The 17,641-nt window shown below is 45.2% G+C and overlaps 1 protein-coding gene across 1 annotated transcript in view; it reads right to left on the bottom strand.

Annotated features, from left to right (window-relative positions):
- Positions 1-2,420: 2,420 nt before the first annotated feature.
- The window catches only part of LOC122168489 (lethal(3)malignant brain tumor-like protein 4), a 43,977-nt gene continuing 28,756 nt past the window's right edge, over positions 2,421-17,641 (bottom strand). The window contains exons 16-21 of the mRNA XM_042833853.1: positions 17,276-17,455; positions 15,806-15,937; positions 15,331-15,392; positions 13,429-13,595; positions 9,185-9,247; positions 2,421-5,946 (exon numbers count right to left, since the gene is read on the bottom strand). Coding sequence (XP_042689787.1) covers positions 5,818-5,946; positions 9,185-9,247; positions 13,429-13,595; positions 15,331-15,392; positions 15,806-15,937; positions 17,276-17,455 — 733 coding nt within the window. The 3' untranslated portion in view covers positions 2,421-5,817. The remainder of the gene's footprint in view (positions 5,947-9,184; positions 9,248-13,428; positions 13,596-15,330; positions 15,393-15,805; positions 15,938-17,275; positions 17,456-17,641) is intronic.

The following is a 17,641-nucleotide window of genomic DNA, read 5'->3' as shown; positions in this document are numbered from 1 at the left end:
GCTCCTGGTGGTGCATTGAAACCCTCTGTGCAGAAGTCCTCACAACGCCCAAGGAATGGTTGGAAATGCTCCAGCAGCAAACGTGTGCATCTCCAAACAGGAAAAAATATCTTGCTTACATGAGCAGTGTCTGGAGGGTTGGCTATGTGCAGAGAAGAAAGAATTGGGGGGAAATTAGTAAGCTAACGATGCGCATGGCAGCAAGGATGTGAAAAAATATTAGGGGAAGTGACATGCAAAGCCAATAAACAACAGAGCCAGCAAACATGCAGGGAAGGACCAGTGGCCAAATGAGGAAGGAGTGCAGGAATGCAGAGCAGAGAGCTGCTTTGGGTTGAGGGGCTGAATCCACCCAGCTCTACGGGCATGAGTGGGAAGAGCTGGTGCTCTCAAATAAGCAATACAGGCAACTCCAACACGAGTCAGAGTCCATTCAATGCAATCAATGCCAGAAGTGAGCAGCTCACATCACTCACACCTTACACCACCGATCTGCTGCTGCCCTGCTTTGCCTCATCCCACCACAAACAGCAGCAGAACCCAGCCCAGTGGCACTGATGCTCATGGTTCAATTTGGAGCAAACAGCCCTGGCACCTGCTGCACGAGAGGTCAAAGCCACCTACATGGGAGGGAGCCAACCTAGCATTGCAAAGGCTGCACACTACATCAGTCAGGACGCCTGCTCAGAGCACAAACCCTGTAAGGGAGGCAGAGGAGCAGGACTCACACACAGCGTGCAGGAACTGCGCTGTGCAGAGCTCAGGTCAGTAGGATGCTCCTTTTCCCCACTGCTGGCTCAACCCACATCAGCCACATTTGCTCCTTTGCAAATGTTAACACCGGCATAACAAGAAAGGAGCAGCTCAAAGGGAAACTGCCAACAACTCACCGACACAGCACAGACTGCAGGTCACACCTTCCCCTATGGGAAAACAGTGCACTTCCAGCAGAGAGATGACAAGTGAAGGTTCCAGGACTTACCTTGCTGCAGAGCTGGGCATCACAGAGCTCCTCCCGGGGCAGAGCTGTGCCAGGAGGGCAGAGGCAGGCTGAGCTGCCCACCAGCATATGCAGACAGTGTGGAAATGCACTCAGTCACAGCTGCAGGGCACAGGGCAGCTAGGAGGGGTGCTGGGCTCAAAGGGCTGCATGGCGCTGATGAGAGAAGGGCAGCACATCCCTTTCAGGGCAGCTGTCTTCAATTTACAGCCAGGAGACACCTTGAAACCTTCCCATGGATGCTCAGATCCCACGAGGGAGGGCAGGGGCTGCCTGCAGGACAACTCCAGCATCCAGAGAACAAACAGGTTTGGCTGCCAAACGAGAAACATGGCTCAGAACAAAAAAAGTCCACGCCTGACCAAGCAGAACAACCTGCAAACGTGATCAGCCATGGGGGTGGTTAATGCACATTGCTCTGTTAAGACTTCCCCATCAAAATCTTGGTTAAAAAAAACCCAAAAAACAAAAAACACAACCCTTCAGCTTCCATGGAGGAATTCAGGTATCAAAAGCAATGAGACAGACAAGCACGCATTCCAGCAGAACCCAAGGGTGACTAACAGAGTTTGGAGAAGCAAAACTCAGCGTTACTGAGCACACAACAAACATCCAAGCTAAGCAGACTGGGAACACGGTAACAAAAGCAAACAAGCTGGGTTTAAATAGAAGCAAAAAAAAAAAAAAAAAAAGAAGAAAACTTGGAAAGGAAAACCGGTGAGAGCAAATGTTTACCCTGATGAAGGATAGTTTAGAAATTATGGCTGGACGCCAGCTCTCCAATATTTTTAGTTTGGAAAGGCCTGCTAATCTCAGGCTGCAGTGCTGTGGGTCCGTATCCTCAGCCCCTTCTGCTGTTGGTTCAGTGGGGCACCAGGAACCATCACTGCGTCAGGGCTGCTCTGCACAAAGCTGTCTGACCATCAGGGTGAAGGCTTCCACCACCTGATTTGGGTAGCAGCAAACCAGCCAACAGCACAGCAATTTGCAATTAGTCAGCTAATTGCAATTAAAGCAGACATCAACAAGCGGGCAAGTTAACCACCGAGGATATGGGACAGCAGGAAGGTGGAAGAGGCAAAAAGCCCCCAAAGGTTTAACATTGATTCATACTGATAACAACTTGCTAATTTTAGTGAAGCACTCGGGGTTGGGAGCAGCTCAGTCCTGGGATGGTTTGCAACAGAAAACCGTAAGGGATTAAAATATTGTCAGCACAGGACAGGAAGGAATTTTGGGGATTAAGCACAGCCTCAGCTGTGATGGTGGCCAAGGCTGCGTGCAAATCAAGGAGAGCACAGACACAGCGCTTTGCTCTGCCTGTTCAAGAGATGAGAGATGGAAACCTCTGCATTTTGGGAGGAGGAGGAGAAGGGGCAGGAGCAGAACCCAGCCCAGAGCTCAGGAAGAACAAGTCAGGTCTGAACTTATATTAATTTTATTCTCATTTCCAGGAGAAAGCAGTGGTGGAGTGCAGCATCACAGCCAGTGGCGGAAAGCTCAAGTATTTGTTTGCTTTAATGCAGGCAAACATTTCTGAGGCTGAATGGAGACGACGGGTGTGCGCCCCCTTCCCTGTGCACATTTCCAGTTCAAGTAATAGGAATCTCAAAAATAAGCTCTTAGCACATGACGGAGAGAATGTCAGAAACTCTAAAGCTTTCTGTGGCATAAATCCCCACGCAAGGCATGAAAGTAACAGGCAGGAAATCTTCCACAGCTGAACTCGCTTCTCCCCTGGGTTGAGAATCTTTCCTTTGGTTGGAGAACTCTGTGATGAGCAGTGCTGAGCATTTCTGTCCGACTTTAATGCGTTACCCAGAGCTGAAATCTGCTCCTCCTGATTACACGGGGGATCACAAGAAAAGATTTTAACAGCGCAGTTAACAGCAGAAAAAAGAACCATTTGGCCATCGTGGATCTCCGAAACATGTTCAGGAAATAAGATCTGTTTCCACTGAGACAGCAGAGCTCTGGATTGCACTGCTGGGCTTTGGGAAGCTGTCACAGCCCTGGGTGGCTTTAAGTAATGCACTTCCAAGTGACTGCTGGGTTCAGCTGGGACAGCAGCAGGCTTGTGCTCTGCAGGCTGAGAGCCTCCTCAACCAGGTTGGCGTTAACCAGTTTCAGCTTCGTGTGACACAGAGCTACAATTTTTGGCTTGCTGCTTCAAAGTGCATGTTTCAAATTAGACAACAAGGCATTATGCAATCAAAGGCATCTGCAGACCCCTTGCTTAGGCACAGAGCGTGATCAGGGCTGAGAAAAGGCAGAGCCTGGCTGCAGAACCAAGCTGCTGGGCCGCACATGAAAGCAGAGCTCCCCGATGCAAGCGAGATGCCATCAGCAGTCACTGAGTTCCTAAGGCAAGGAGCAAAGCTGGGGCTCAAAGAGGACTTGTTTTGGTTTTTTTTAGTCTTGTAAGAATTTGGGAATTTTCTGTGTGCCCATGAAGATACTGGAAATCTTTTTGTCGCTGCAGTACTGCGAAGTTGTCTGATTTTATGAGAATCCAGCTATATTTGGAAAGAGACCCAGCAATAGATGAGTGCACATTCTTGCTTGCTCTGCAAAGACAATTACTGGATTACAAAAAAAAAAGCCCCAAGAAGCACACATTCCTCCTTCTTCTATCCCTAAAAGGTTTCCTCCTTCAGAGCACTACTACTGCTGTCACTGAACAAACTCCAAGTACACATTTTCATCCTTGATCCAGCTGGCTTGGAAGCCTCTAGGATTTCAGATCTCTCTTCTGTTTGAGTAATTTCAGTGACTAGAATCTCACTGCTTGCTTCACCAATTCTCTTCATCCTCTGTCTATATATAGTAAAGGAGATGAAATAATATTACATTTAGTTTTATTGCTGGAAGCAATCTGCTGTCCCTCAATGCAGTTTCCCAAAGGAAGGAGGCGAAACAGAAGATTCAGCAGGACGTGCTGACTGCAAACAAGAACAAGGTAGAACTGCACACATTCCAGCTGGCTGGCTGCTCCAGAAGAGGAAAACAGAGCACAGAAGGGCTGAGGTTATTTAGCCAGGAACAGAACAGGCCAGCTAACAATCCTCTGCTCCAGCTGTCACAAAACAGCTCTGCTTTGCCTGGAAGGTGAGCTGTGTCAGAGCCCAGGATTTGCCACTCAAGGCTTCACAGAGATCTGGGATGCACGAAGCGGGACAAAGGAATGGGACTCTGCTGAACACTGCACCATAAATTCATTTAAATCAACTGATGCCACCTCATCCCTGTTGCTGCATTAAAATATAAGGCTCCCTGCAGTTGCATGGCTGATACTGAATGTTTCAGCTACTAAACACCCCAGCACTCCTGTGTCTTTGCAGTGGAAAGCTAAAAATCCTTAATGTTTTATACCAAAACAGAAGGTATGGAGATGAATTGCTCTAAATGCAACTAATTCAAACGCATTCAGCAGTGTGGATTCTGCTCTATTTACAGGTTTTAAGGAACTTACTACCTTAAGAATGTTATGAGGACCTTCTCAGGAGCTGGGAAGGACATGGAGAGATCAGGGACTGCTGCATGTTCATAGAAGCACACTCAGAATTCCAGCACAGCAAAAATACCAGCACACCCCTCTGCCACGTAAGCACAGGTTGCCACCTGCACATGCAGGAACAGAGCCACAAGCTTTGCTTTCTCCCTGACACAGACCAGCAAATCTCTTTTGAGAAGCAGTTCTCAGCTTGCTTTGCTGGCTGTTCAGACTGATCCCCCTCCAGGCAAACCTGCCCTTGTTGCTCTTCCCATCTCACTGCCAGAGATGCTGAGGATCAGTGTCCACCTGGAGGCTGAATATGCTGAAGCACTGAAGTGTTCACAGGTTTTGAATAGGCCTGAATATGAAAGGAAATTGTTTCTAGGAACTCTGTGTGCACCTGTATGCATCGTTGTCCACTGTGGGGTTTTCAGCTCCCATTCCTAGCATTTGGTTAGCTGTGAAGGCAGCTTGGACAAACTCATCACACTACCAGGTGCTGCTGACTGCGTTATTTTGCCATAAGATGATCACAGTCCAGACAGCAGCTGCCAAAAGCACTGATGGGAGAAATACAGATAGAATATTTGTGTCCTGTGGGAGATAACTGCAGGAGAGATCTTTGCCTACCCAAAATCTATCCAAACAGGGCCTTCCTCCAACTGCCTGATAGCACAAATGACAACGGTTTGCTCGTTATCAGAGCCACCACTGATGGAAAACTCTTAGCCCATGGTGCACTTGAGTTGTGGTGGAAGCAGCCCAGGAGCCAACAAGGGGTTCAGAACAACCAGTATCAGCACGAGAAACTGGAACTTCAAAATCAACGTGGGAAGGTCAGCTCCTGAATCACAGCACTGAAGGATACAGATGAGCTGCTCTGAAGCTCACCCATTTTCTTACTCTCTCCTCTTCAGAGCTTTCATACATACATCTGTTAAACATGCTGGTAATAACTCAGTCTCTTTCAGGCACTCTCATGGGACACAGCAGACTCTGTATTCATATCTGTCCTCTTGCTATTGCAGCTCCACCACTGTTACCCTGGATTCCCCTTATAACCGGAGGTTTCTTCTCGATCTCAAAAAGAGATTGATATATCAAAACCAAATTCAATTACAAAATATAATAACCTCTTCTTGGAAGTGAAGCTGCCCCATATTCCAGACTGTGGCAGGATTTTTATGTCCTAAAAATATTTTTTAATAAGTTCTACTTAAAATATATCTGAGTCGCAGCCTGCCTCAAGGCCACGCTGTAATGCTCTCAGTGAAGATCTGCTCCCTGTCAGTTCCTCCTGGGCTCGAGGGAAGGGCTCTTCTCACTCTTCTTCTGCAGACTTGAGCATGAGAATGGCATTGTAGACCTTCAGGGCAGGACCCAGCTTGATATTGAGTATTTTAACCAAGTCATTCTGGTTCAGGAGCAGGAAGGCCTCACCATCTATCTGCTAGAGGTGTAAAAACACAACAGAAGATCAAAATTACAATCGAGAAATAAGCAGGATTCTTACTTCTGGTTTTCAGTTAAACAATGCACTGAGGAATGAAAATACAGACACAGCCCTGAGGATGGAAACCTTATTCTTCCCTCTAGTTTTGGCACCCACACCAGCCTGCGATTCCCAAGCATGCTGCCCCTCCCAGGGGTCTCAGGCCTTCCCCTGAAGCCTGGAAAGTCAGAATGCGGACAAAACTCACTGGGAAATAATGAGGATGAGGCTCGTCCACTTGACTTTCTATTCACTGTAAGGATACTTACCCTAAAAAGCCAACAACTGTCAAAAATCCTGCAGCCTAGTCCCAATCTGTGGCAAAAGATTAGATCAGGAAATGCAAGCCTTCAGGAGGCAGCTATCCAAGAATTAATACATTACACTCATCTACAGCAATTAGAAGCACCACATCACCATTTCCTAGCACACTCATTACATAATGTCATTGCACAGCTTCTCAGACTCCTGTTAAGCAGCTCAAGGTGAAGTGTGAAGCTTTGCTGCTTCTTTGGTCAGCTATGCTAGAAACTTTGCAAGATGAGAAGAACTGGACAGATGTGAACATCTGGCTGCTCTCAGAACCAGCACTGTGCCCACAGAGTTTCCACTTCAAGGAGTAGCAGGAGGCTATTATGAAATAGCTCTCAATGGCACTAAATGGGCTTGTTCAGAACAAGGTAAAGGAGATGGTGTGTTACATAAAACAGGGCACAATAAAGCCATGGAATCTGTCTGGATTTACACACATACTCTCCTAATCTGTCAGCAAGGAGACATCCAATCAGATTCAAAGCAAGCAATCTAAAACTGTATTAGCTTGTGAAAATAAGTGGAGCTCTTGGTAGCAGAGAGTAACAAAGAATGATTTGAAGAAGAGGTTAAAAATGTATTTTGGTTCACAAAAGCATCCACAGAGACAACGGCTATAATTAATATAAACCCCAAATGCTGCAGAGAAGAAGCCAAAGATTAATGGACCCAGACAAACAGTACATGTCTAAGTTATTCCATTAAAGTGCATTTACAGAGACTGACAGCATCTCCTCCTCTCACTTGATGCTCACCAGCACAGTGGACAATGCCAGACACTGGGCCTAACCACAACAACAACCCTTCTGTCCCTGCACTTTCCTAACTGGAATTCTTCTCAATGTCAACAACTGGTAGAAAAGGACACACTTTATAAAAACATGTATGTTGGACAAACATAGCAATAAGGCAAAGAGCTGGGAGACAGGAATTCCCCTCTGTAACCCTATGGAGGCTGCTGAGCAAGTAAAGTTCTTTTACTTCCCAGTCTGCACACTGGAAATGACAGCAAGGCTTCCAGCACAGCCAGCCACATTTCACTGAATCCTACCTGTAAGCTGCCTAGAGTCAACACTGCTGCAAGGCCCATGGTAAAAACAGCTTGAAATAAATGGACTGCTGCTTAAACTAAATAAAGAGCCAAGAGAAGGAGAAAACTGGAGCACACTGCTGAAAAACAATCTAACGCTTTAAAGTGCTTTTGAGTCCAATATTATCATTACATTTCACTTTCCTTGCATCGCCTCAACGATGTTTGTTTTAAACAGACCTTCCCTGAGCTGGTCCTAGAAATGAGTGCAGTATCACTGCCTGTGGTTTTTGTTCCTTCTTATTTGGATGGTTTTTCAAATTCTGTGCACAATTTGTTCTCTTCATTTGTAACGTAAGCAGGAACTCATCCTCCTCCCTCCTGCCAACAGGAGTCTGCAAGGGATTTATTTCTCCTGAACGAAGAGCACTCAAAGGCCTGATTACAGTAATGGACAACCCTGGTGAAGCCCAGCAGTGCTGTCGCTCACACCTGAATTTTGGCCAGAGCCAAACTGCTAAAAGGGTTTTAAATTTACACTGACAGTTTAGTTCCAGCACAAACCTGAAAAACAGTCCAAGCCTCTCTTGTTTGGCACAGAGAACCACGCTTTGAGACTGCAGAAGATATTAAAATAGAACATGGCTGTGCTGCTCTCTGAACTAGAAAACAGCCACCGTGTTCAGGATCCATTTCAATTATTACTAGAAGAAACAAAACAAATGGTAAATGGTTGGATCCATAGTAGACTTACACCTCACCAAGCCCTCACCTCTGAACTCATCTTGGCTAGAAATTAGGAAGTATCTTTTACACCCAGCTATGCTGAAGGACTGCTTTACTGGGAGAAATTTCATCCTTCCCACTGTATTCAATTAAGTGGTATTCCACTACATTGCTACACTGTGAACAAACATCAATTTATTTTGCTTTTTATTTTGTGTGTATGTTTTAAAATAAGGGAAAGCAAAATACAGGGACGTAAATCCCATAAAATGCACTTCAGCCTGATTCATCCTGAAAGAAAGCCAGCTCCAGGGAGCAGTCATCTATTACAAACCTGTCCTTTGCAGCCACTCCACTGAGCAGTGCTTCTCCTCAGCACACAGGGAGCACTAAGTGCCCTGCAGAATGCAGGGAAGGTCCAGTCCCTTCCCTCAAGCTCTTACAATCAGAGCAGCAGAAGGGGAGGCACGTCTGTGCAAATTAATCACGGGCTTACAAAGAACCTCCAAACCATCCCTGCAACAGAACTGGAAGCCAAAGCGTCATAGGATCAGTGAAAAGGAACAGGGCAGCCACATCCTGCACGGCTGGGATTTCTGAGAAGCCATGGGGAATGCACCATAGACAGGGAACAGAGCCCAGCACAGGGCACTGACAGGATGTGCTGCAGGCAGGAGACGCTCTGACTCCCCAGCAATTGCTTGTTCAAGGCTAGGTGCCCCTCCTGCTCCCACTGAGGTCCACAGGAGAAGCCAGGGATTCCTGAGAAGCCCTCTGACTGCCAGCCTGCCCAAGAGAAGCAGGCATATGTTCTTGTTAGAGGGAGCAGATGAGATCTGTGCTGCGCCATTCCAACAGGACATCTTTATAGTGATGCCAAAAGCACCAGACAATAGTCCAAGACAGGATGTTAAGCATAAGCTTAGTGATTGGAACGGGAGGGGAAATTTAAAGCAGCAGAATGCAATTAACCACACTGGGATTCAGCTCAGTGCTGAAGCTGTCTCCTAAATGCTACAGGCTAATGACAGGGCTGAGCATGTCTGTGCAGCCAGCACTGCAACTGCAGAGCAGCAGGGTACAAAACCAGCCAGCTCACAGCACAGGATTGGGGCAGATGTGACTTACCTCTTCCCTGAACACAGCTGCTTGTTCTTTGCAACCAGGTAAACGCTGGATAAAGTTTACCACCTACAATCAGATGTACAAAGAAAAACAAGGGTGATTGGAATGATGATCAAGTACCAAGCATCTTATTTCTGCATGCAAGAATTTTGATAACTTTAATACTCATAACTCACCTGTTAATGAAGGTTATATACAAGAAATAACAATGGGGTATTGCTACAACGTGCCTGTAAAGCTTATTCTGGTCACAAATAGTGCTTTCCATATTGCTATTTGACCACTTCTCAAAGAGTTCAGTTTCTCCACTGCTTAAAACCATCACTCATTAAAAACTGTATACAGCCATATACTATTTTAAATCCCTCCACAAGTTTCCTTCCTCTGCAGTTTTGTCAGAAAATAAAACTAAAAAGAAGGATTTAGATGATTTCCCATCGTGACATCCTTTTCAGAGATGATATAAATCAACCAAATGAGCACTCCTGGTTTATTAACACACAGAAGGCAGAAAAGCAAGGAGTGAAAGAAGTTGTGGTTTTATTTAATGCATGGTGGATGCAGAGGATCCACAGAACCAACACGATTAAAGGAGTTAATTTTACATTTCATATTAGGGAAAACCTTTCTAAGCAGGAAATCTGTTACATTTGGAATAATCTCCTCTGAGACATGCAAGCAAGCCTTGGATTATATTATATAACACTACATAGTGCAAGCAGCAATCCCAAATGCAGTGGAGGATGACTTAATACATATTGTCTTCTCCATCTGCAGCTTCACTGGTTCACAGAAGATTTGTATATTGAGGCATAATCAGATCAAACGTTTCATGCTAATTGGATGCTCCCTTGCAGGAACAGCTCTGTTTCATGAAGCATATTCACTTGAGTTATTACAGATGTGACATTTCTTCCATGAACACAAACAGACAAACAGTTTGGGGGCAAGAGGAGTCGCTGTCAAAGATGAGCTTCCCTTTAAATCACAATTGTCAAGCTCCCCCCTAAATCACATCACTGTGTCTCCAGCTGATCCCATTGCTGACATGGGTCCTTCCGAGCACAGCAGCAAGCTCTCAGCTTGCCCCCAGCTGTGCTCTGCCCTGGCAGAGCTGCTTTTTGGTCAGCATCACTGACTCCTGACTCCTGTTGCTTCTGTTACACAATCTGAGAGCAGAACCCTTCTCTCATCTCGTGTTTCACCTTTACATCGTGCCAGGAGGGAAAGCTCCATCTTAAAGAGAACCCCTAAAATCCACAGATCCATCATGCACTGACTCCAAAAGTGCATTCTCCTACTGTAAACAAATAACAAAATAATACTTTCCCTGTATCTCCTTATAATAAAAAAACCCAAACAATTGAAATACTTCTGCAGGGCTGCTATCTTCCAGAACGTTAAGTGGCAGCAAGGCAGTGAATGTCCCTCAGGGCCTGTGGCACTCACAGGCTGGCAGAGGTCTCAGGGGAAAGCTCTGAGCTTGCCTTGCTCTTCTCTCCTTCCTTGGACATCTGCTGCTGGCCACTGTCATGGATGCTGTGATGGCCTTTGATCTGCCCCTGAAGTCACTTGTGCATACACAGCCAGCACCCTGCTCCACAGCAATGGTCTTTTAAACAAACAGAGTCCTGGGGCTTGCCAGAAACTGAGATAACGAAAGAAGGAGGAGGATGTAAGACAGGCATGCAGGAGAGATGGATTCCAGGGTGTGAACCAAAACAAAGCAGCGTGAGGAGTTGGAACAAACTTGTCTGGACCTTTAAGCAGCTTAACACTGATGGCAGGGAAGCACTTCCCCCAGGGAAAGGTGAGATATGGGGATGGTGGGAGATGGGGCAGATCAGGGCCTTTCCTTCCAGGAGGTCAACAGTTCCCTTTTGTTTCTGCTAGTAAAAGTCTCCACTGATAATCTCACAAATGCCTCTGCTGGCAGTGCCTTACTGCACATTAGGTGAGGGAAGAGAATCGGCTCTGTGTAATTCTGAGAGCACCTTTAACAGCTCCATGCAAAAGAGGTGCTAAGATAATCCTAGATTTGTGAGATATATTGACATTGGCACAGTATTGGGGTATCCTTCTGGAAAAGCTGGAAGGCAGTCACACCAGCACCCATTTGGTATCAAGCTATAGCAGCCCTGATGCTGGGCAGTAACCCACAAGCCATTAGCACAAGCACAAAGGAATACCCTCTGACTCAGGATTAGCTAATCAACAATTCAGCTCTGGCACATATTAAAGTTCTTCCAAGATGCTTCACTTGCTGTGCTCTGAAAAAAGACAGGAAGCTTTCAATAACTAACAAAGCTGCATGACAGTAACTACTCCTGTTGGCTGCTCAGTGTTACCAAGAGTTTCTTAGCTTGAGGGCCTCCAAATATTGCTGCTGCTTTCACCCTTAAGCTGCTCCCAACCCAACAAAGAATTAAAGCAAGACTTTTTCCTTAATGCGGGTTCTATAAAAGCAGTTATTCAGTCTGAAACTGAAGGAGAGTACAACACTCCCATTGCTCTTGTTTCATATCAACAGAATGGGCTCCTTTGTGCAACAGAGTTCAAAGTACAACCCATAGGCAAACGTTTGCCCTGTAGGAAGATGTTAGGAGCCAGATACTGACAGATCTGATCTACTTTGGACTCACTAGAACACAGGAAGTCCTACTGCATTCATCTTCCAGAGCTTGTGGCTACACAAAGTGATCCTCCAAGTGCTCAGACAGAAGCCAAATTGATTCCTGTGGGAATCTATGAAGAGCACCATTTGCTGAAACCAATCCACTTTACTGAAACGCAGGGCAGAATCCATCATGACTTCAGCCAGTCCACTGTGGAGCTGCAGCTGATCTTTGTAACACTCCGTTCACAATCCCACTGGCAGCCAACACTCCATCACTTGTTTCAGGCTATATTCTGGGTTTTGAATCACCACATCCAGAGTGCAGTGTGGTTGCTACTTATATTAATCTGCTATCAAACTAATATCCCAGCTAAATTTACCCAGCAGTTGCTTTAAAGGTCAACTGTAAAGGACAAATTTTATTGGCTTGTATCCTGACTCTGCTCCTCCACGAACCAACCTCCACGTTTTGTCCAAAAGAAAGAGATTCTGATTGTTTTCATGCCAGAGGATTTGCTGCTCTGTCTTTATTGATTTATTAAAAGACCTTTTGGAGAAAAAAAAAACAACACAACAATGGGAGCTTTTTCTAAAGAAGGATACAAGTAGAAAATCTCTCAGATTTTTTTTTCTCCTTGCTAAGCAATGTAATTTAAGCTCATTTTCATTAAAACACGAAAGGAAGAAAGGAATATTAAAAGGACCATTTTTAAAAACAGCCCTACTAATGATTCCATCCCCTTCCTGTCCCTGTGATCAGTCCCACCACATTCCAAGTGGTCCTCCAGCATGAAGAGCACAGTCAGGACTGGCTTCTCTGACAAAGAGGCACTCAGGGAAGATGCACTTTCTGAATGTCTCTGAAGATCCTCTATGCATCATGAAGAACAGCACCTTTCTCCTGCTTTGCAGATTATCTCCTATCTTGTCAGCACAACATTACAGCACACTTCTCTTGAATTAAATGGCCTGTGATTAAGTGCCAGGATCCAAATTGTCATCACTTCCCAAGTGGAGATGCAAATATTATTTACGCCCAAGGCACCAAGTTAAAAAAAAAAAAAACCAACTACTCAGCACACAAAAGACAGCAGCTTTTTCACATGCCACCTAATTACAGGAGACATCTCAAGAGCTGGGACTGCAGACATCCCCAGCCACACAGCTGCCTCTGCCAGAAATCAGGTCATGCTGTGGGCAGTTTGTTCCAGGGAAACAGGCAGGGAGATGCAGGAGGAGCAGGCATGCACAGTGCAGTTTGGGATTATCTGCCATATAAAAGTGAATCAGCAGCAAAGTCACAGGAAAAGGGGAGGGAGGATCAGAGAGAAACCAAGTCTGATGTAAGAATGGTGCTTCAGGGGCTGAGGACTGAAAGATAAAGGGGAAAATAAACAAAGAGAACTGCATTCACAGAAGTAAGGCATGGACATCAAAGGGTTAACAGAGCTCATTTCCCTTCCTTTAGAAAGGGACTTGGGTACAACTTTGAGCTGAGTCAGCTATGGCATATGCAAAGCAAACAAAAAAGCATTACCTAGGAGGAAAAAAAAGGTGTTTTCCAATTAGCACTGCAGAAAAGGGGGGCCCTGGGACCCCCCCAGGAGCACAGAGGAAGCAGGAAACTCACCTCTTCCACAGTCCACTTGGACACATGTTTGGCTGTGAGGCCCGAGACCTCCGGCAAGAGCCTGCAGTGCTGCTCCCAGCAGAGATGGAGGCGGTGGCTGGGGTTAGAGTCCAGGGCAGGCATGAAGATGGACTGGTGGAGGGCCTGCTGGAGGTTGAAATCGAGGTCTGTAAAGAAAACGAGACAAGTTAGAGCAAGCTTTCAAGAAGGAGCAATTATGGAGAAGAAGGAAAGGTCAGAGTTTGGAGGGAAAAGCAAGGCAGGGCACACAGACAGCCAGGCACTGCTACTGCAAGGCACAGTGTGTTCTCAGGGCATGCTCCCCCACCCTCCTGAGAAAGAGAAACAAACAAACAACAAAAAAGAAGATAAGATTGCCAGGCTGGATATAATATCGTTAGCTTCTTCCCAGGAAAATGATGTCACGCTGCTAACACAGAAGATGCTTGCAGCGTTTTATTGACAAGGTGGAGGAGTTCTGGTAACAGCATCTTCGGCTGGAAACTAATGGCACTGGCCCAGCTGCTGGCAGCCTGTGAGGAGTGAGATGTGTGCAGCTGATGGCCTGGGCTCACTGCCTCCCCAGGAGACTCCCAGGCCAGGAGTGCTGCATGTTACCTCCAGACATCAGTTCCCTTGTGCATCCAGTGATGGAAGCTTTAGAAATCAAAGAGGGGGAAAAAAAAAAGAGAGAGAGAAGAATCACCCCTCCCTGATGAGATCATTTGAGTAGTGCAGAGTCATGGTCCTACAGGGATTTGCCCAGTTATACAACAGGAAGTGAAGCAGAGGATGGAAATAACACGGAACACACTTCTCTGGTTCACAACCAGCATTATGCTTGGTCACATTAGAGGCAGAGGCTGGCCTGGCACAGCTGTTACTCTTCTGTCTCCTGCTGTGTCATGTTACCTTCATCTTCACCTCCCTAAGCAATGTAGGACGCCATCAAACATGGGTCTCAATCGCTAATAATGAGACCAGAGAGAAGGGTTAAAAACCCACAAATAAAGCCTAAGTAAGAACTGCTCTTCAAATGGGATGGAAGCTGTGTGCAATCACGAAATTACAGGTCAGTGGATTACTGCAGAATTCCTCTCCACTGATTTCCATCGCTCTGCTTAAGGTGAATGCGACAGGAAAGCAGACAGCTTTCCTTGCCAACTGCAACTGCAGCTCAGAGCTGGCAGACTCCTCCAACTGCAGAAGTCAGCACTAGGTGAAAATGTATTAAAATAAAGCCAGGCACCTGTCCCAGTTTGTGCCTGCTTAGCTATTTTTGATTGGAGTCTATTACCATGTTAAATCCTCCTAAAAGCCTGGTCAGCTTGGTTCTCTGAAATGGCTTTTTATAGTAAATCTGAAAGTTAAGCATATGGTTTGCTAAAGTGATATCAGAAAGCTTCTCTTCAAACTTAACCTGTCAAGTACCAGAACAAAAAGACATTATTTTTCCATCTGAATTTTTATTTTCTTTTTCATCCTGAAGAGAACCTTCCAAAAGTCACCCCAAGTGATTCTAACTGTTCTTCTGGATACCTGCAGAAAGAAGTTGATGGAACTCAGCAACCACCTGATAGGTTTGGGTTGTGTCTGCAGAATGGTTGTGGAATGGGTAACAGCCTCCCTGTGCCACTTCAGGAGAACAAGCAATGCTACAGGAGATGGTGAAAGCTTGTCTTCTCAATTAATAAACACAAAACTTCACAAGGTATTAAACCTTACACTTCTAGGCAATTTTACCCTTCTTCCTCATTTCAAAGGAAGAAGGACAACCACCACCATCATCTCCAAGCATGCATTCTCTTGATTGTGGTATCAAGAACAAAAAAAATCTGTGAAGTTTTAAATGATCCTCATAGGTCTGGTATTTTGCACACAAATAAGTAAAAACCAACCAACCTTTCCCGTCGTTTTCCTGTTTCACCAGCTGCAACTTTATGTAGGCATGTGAGCATCCAAGCCTGAAACATCAATCACAAAGCATCTCAAATGATGACACAAACTGGTGCAACTGCTCCTCTATGCAGATCGACTAAGGGGGTACTGAGGAACCAGAACATTCTCCAGCAAGAGAATCATCAGCAGCAATCATCAGCAAGAGAATTTCTTTGTCCCTGGCTTCTCCTCCTCTAAACTAAGAACTGTGATATTAAACTCATACCTACAACTCAGAATGGAGTTCGCTGTGGGAAAGAAAGCCCCCAAATTAGTGTGAGGAAAGATTAACAAGTAATTCTAAAAGCCTATGCTGTGTATCTCCAATCAAACTGAGTTGTTCTAAGCTCCTGATTAACACCTGTGTCTCAGATATCGCAGCAGCATCAAGAAACACAACTTCGTATCCACAAAAACACATCACAAAAATCTTATTTACTTTTTGGGTTTGGCTTTGATGTTTCCAGAGGGTTTCTCTTCTACCCTGTCTTTTGCTTCACAGCTTTCAGACTGCTCTGATGGACTCTGAATGCTGCTTTGACATGACTTTTCACTCTCTTGTGCAGATTTCCTGGAGAGACAGACAAATGATAGGAGCTAAGCTGACATTCTCAGTTTCCTTTTCCCAGAAGAGAGAAAAACTGGCAAATGAGAGTAACAAGTACCACCTAGTGGTGAAAGCTCTCCCCTACCATCCTTACTGCTGCAGCCCAGAGTGCTTTTTTCACTCTTTAGCAGAGATTGAGAGACATTATACAAAATAAATCAGACCCTGTGGACAAAGGCTGCAATCCCAGCAGCTACAGGAAGCCCAATGAAACCAATTTAGGATTTATGAACCCTGGATAACGTTGAAGACAACTTACATGACTGAGTTTGTTGTTACAGTTGCCCAAAGGAGGATGAACAGCAGGAAGCTGTAATACCTGCATAACGAATTCAAACCTCCCACTATCAGGAAATGAACTGCTCAGAAGAATGTAAAAGTAATACAGTTTTAGAATGATTTTGGTTCTGGGAGAATCTGAAAACTCTTGAGGGAACTTTGTGGCAGTGGTGCCATTGAAATGCAATCGATTTTGCTGTCAAGAGTAACAAAAGGTTACTTTTCTGCATGGCACTGGGATGACAGGAAGCAAAATTTGGCCATGTGCACCTTGGGACTGAGAAGTGTTCCTTTTGTCTGAACAAATATACCAAATATATACAGAAAATGTTATAAATTTAAGCAAAGCAAAGAAACCCTAAAATGCATACAAGCCTTAATACACAAAAAAAGGTCAAAACTAGCACTGGAGATTGCCCTGGTGAAGCTCAATTCCTACAGCCTAGAAATGACAATAATGAAAGCCTGCATGTCCAGATTTGTCCCATGACAGACTAACTGCTTCCTGCAGTCCAGAAGCCAAAACATGGTTCGTCTCAATGATACTCAATTCCAAAATTATTGTAAGAAAATAAAATACCTGAAGGGGCTCAATTTATTGGCCAAGTGATACATATGGAGTCATTACACCTACCACTGTAACATGACCGGCGCTGAGGTGGATTGCAGTTAGGATTTAATAGTGCAAAATAATCTTGCCTGACAGTTTTAGGACAGGAAATGAAGAAAAAGAATATATTTTAAATTGAAACAGCAAGAAAAAAAAAAGATTATGGAGACAGAATGCAATTTCCTTTGTTGGAACGTGACCAGAGCAGCAGGATTAAGGAATCAAAAAAACCTATTAAAGCACATGAGGGTATAAAAGCACACTGCTCTGTGTTAAGAGTGTCTGGAGCATGGGCCAATATTACAGAAAGATGAACTGAATGCACGACTGATTCTCTGCCAATTCCTGTGTTTTTCAGCCTTGTAAAATGGCATTGCTCTGCAGTGTGCGTCCAGGAAATGGGCTCAGCTCACCTGAATTGTGGAGACTCCTCCTGAGAAGACTCTGCTGCTCTGAGCAGAACTTGGGCTGGGGTCTCCAACCTCTTGGCTTTCTGCAGGCTGCTGCTGGGGGAAGGCCTCTCCCCACCTAGGCGGTCCTGTAACACGTTTTCTTTGCTGAGGTTCACATCAGAATATGGGCAGCCAACCAACCTGTGTTAAGAGAAAAAAAAGAGAGAGAGGTTGTGATGCATGTTCCTGTGTTCCTAAGTCACAGCCTTAGCAGCCTCAGGCAGATACAACCATTAACAAACCCAGGAAAAGGGAGGCCTAAAACTCATCCAGATGGAGACATTATTACTCAGTTTTAGGTATGGGAAAGCAGAGAACCAAATGGCA

This window comes from Centrocercus urophasianus, unplaced genomic scaffold (assembly GCF_019232065.1).
Source record: "Centrocercus urophasianus isolate 14NV4802_14NV808 unplaced genomic scaffold, USGS_Curo_1.0 seq_43, whole genome shotgun sequence".
Taxonomy (NCBI): domain Eukaryota; kingdom Metazoa; phylum Chordata; class Aves; order Galliformes; family Phasianidae; genus Centrocercus; species Centrocercus urophasianus.
The sequence above is the reverse complement of the archived record's forward strand: the minus strand, read 5'-3'. Positions and strand labels throughout refer to the sequence as shown.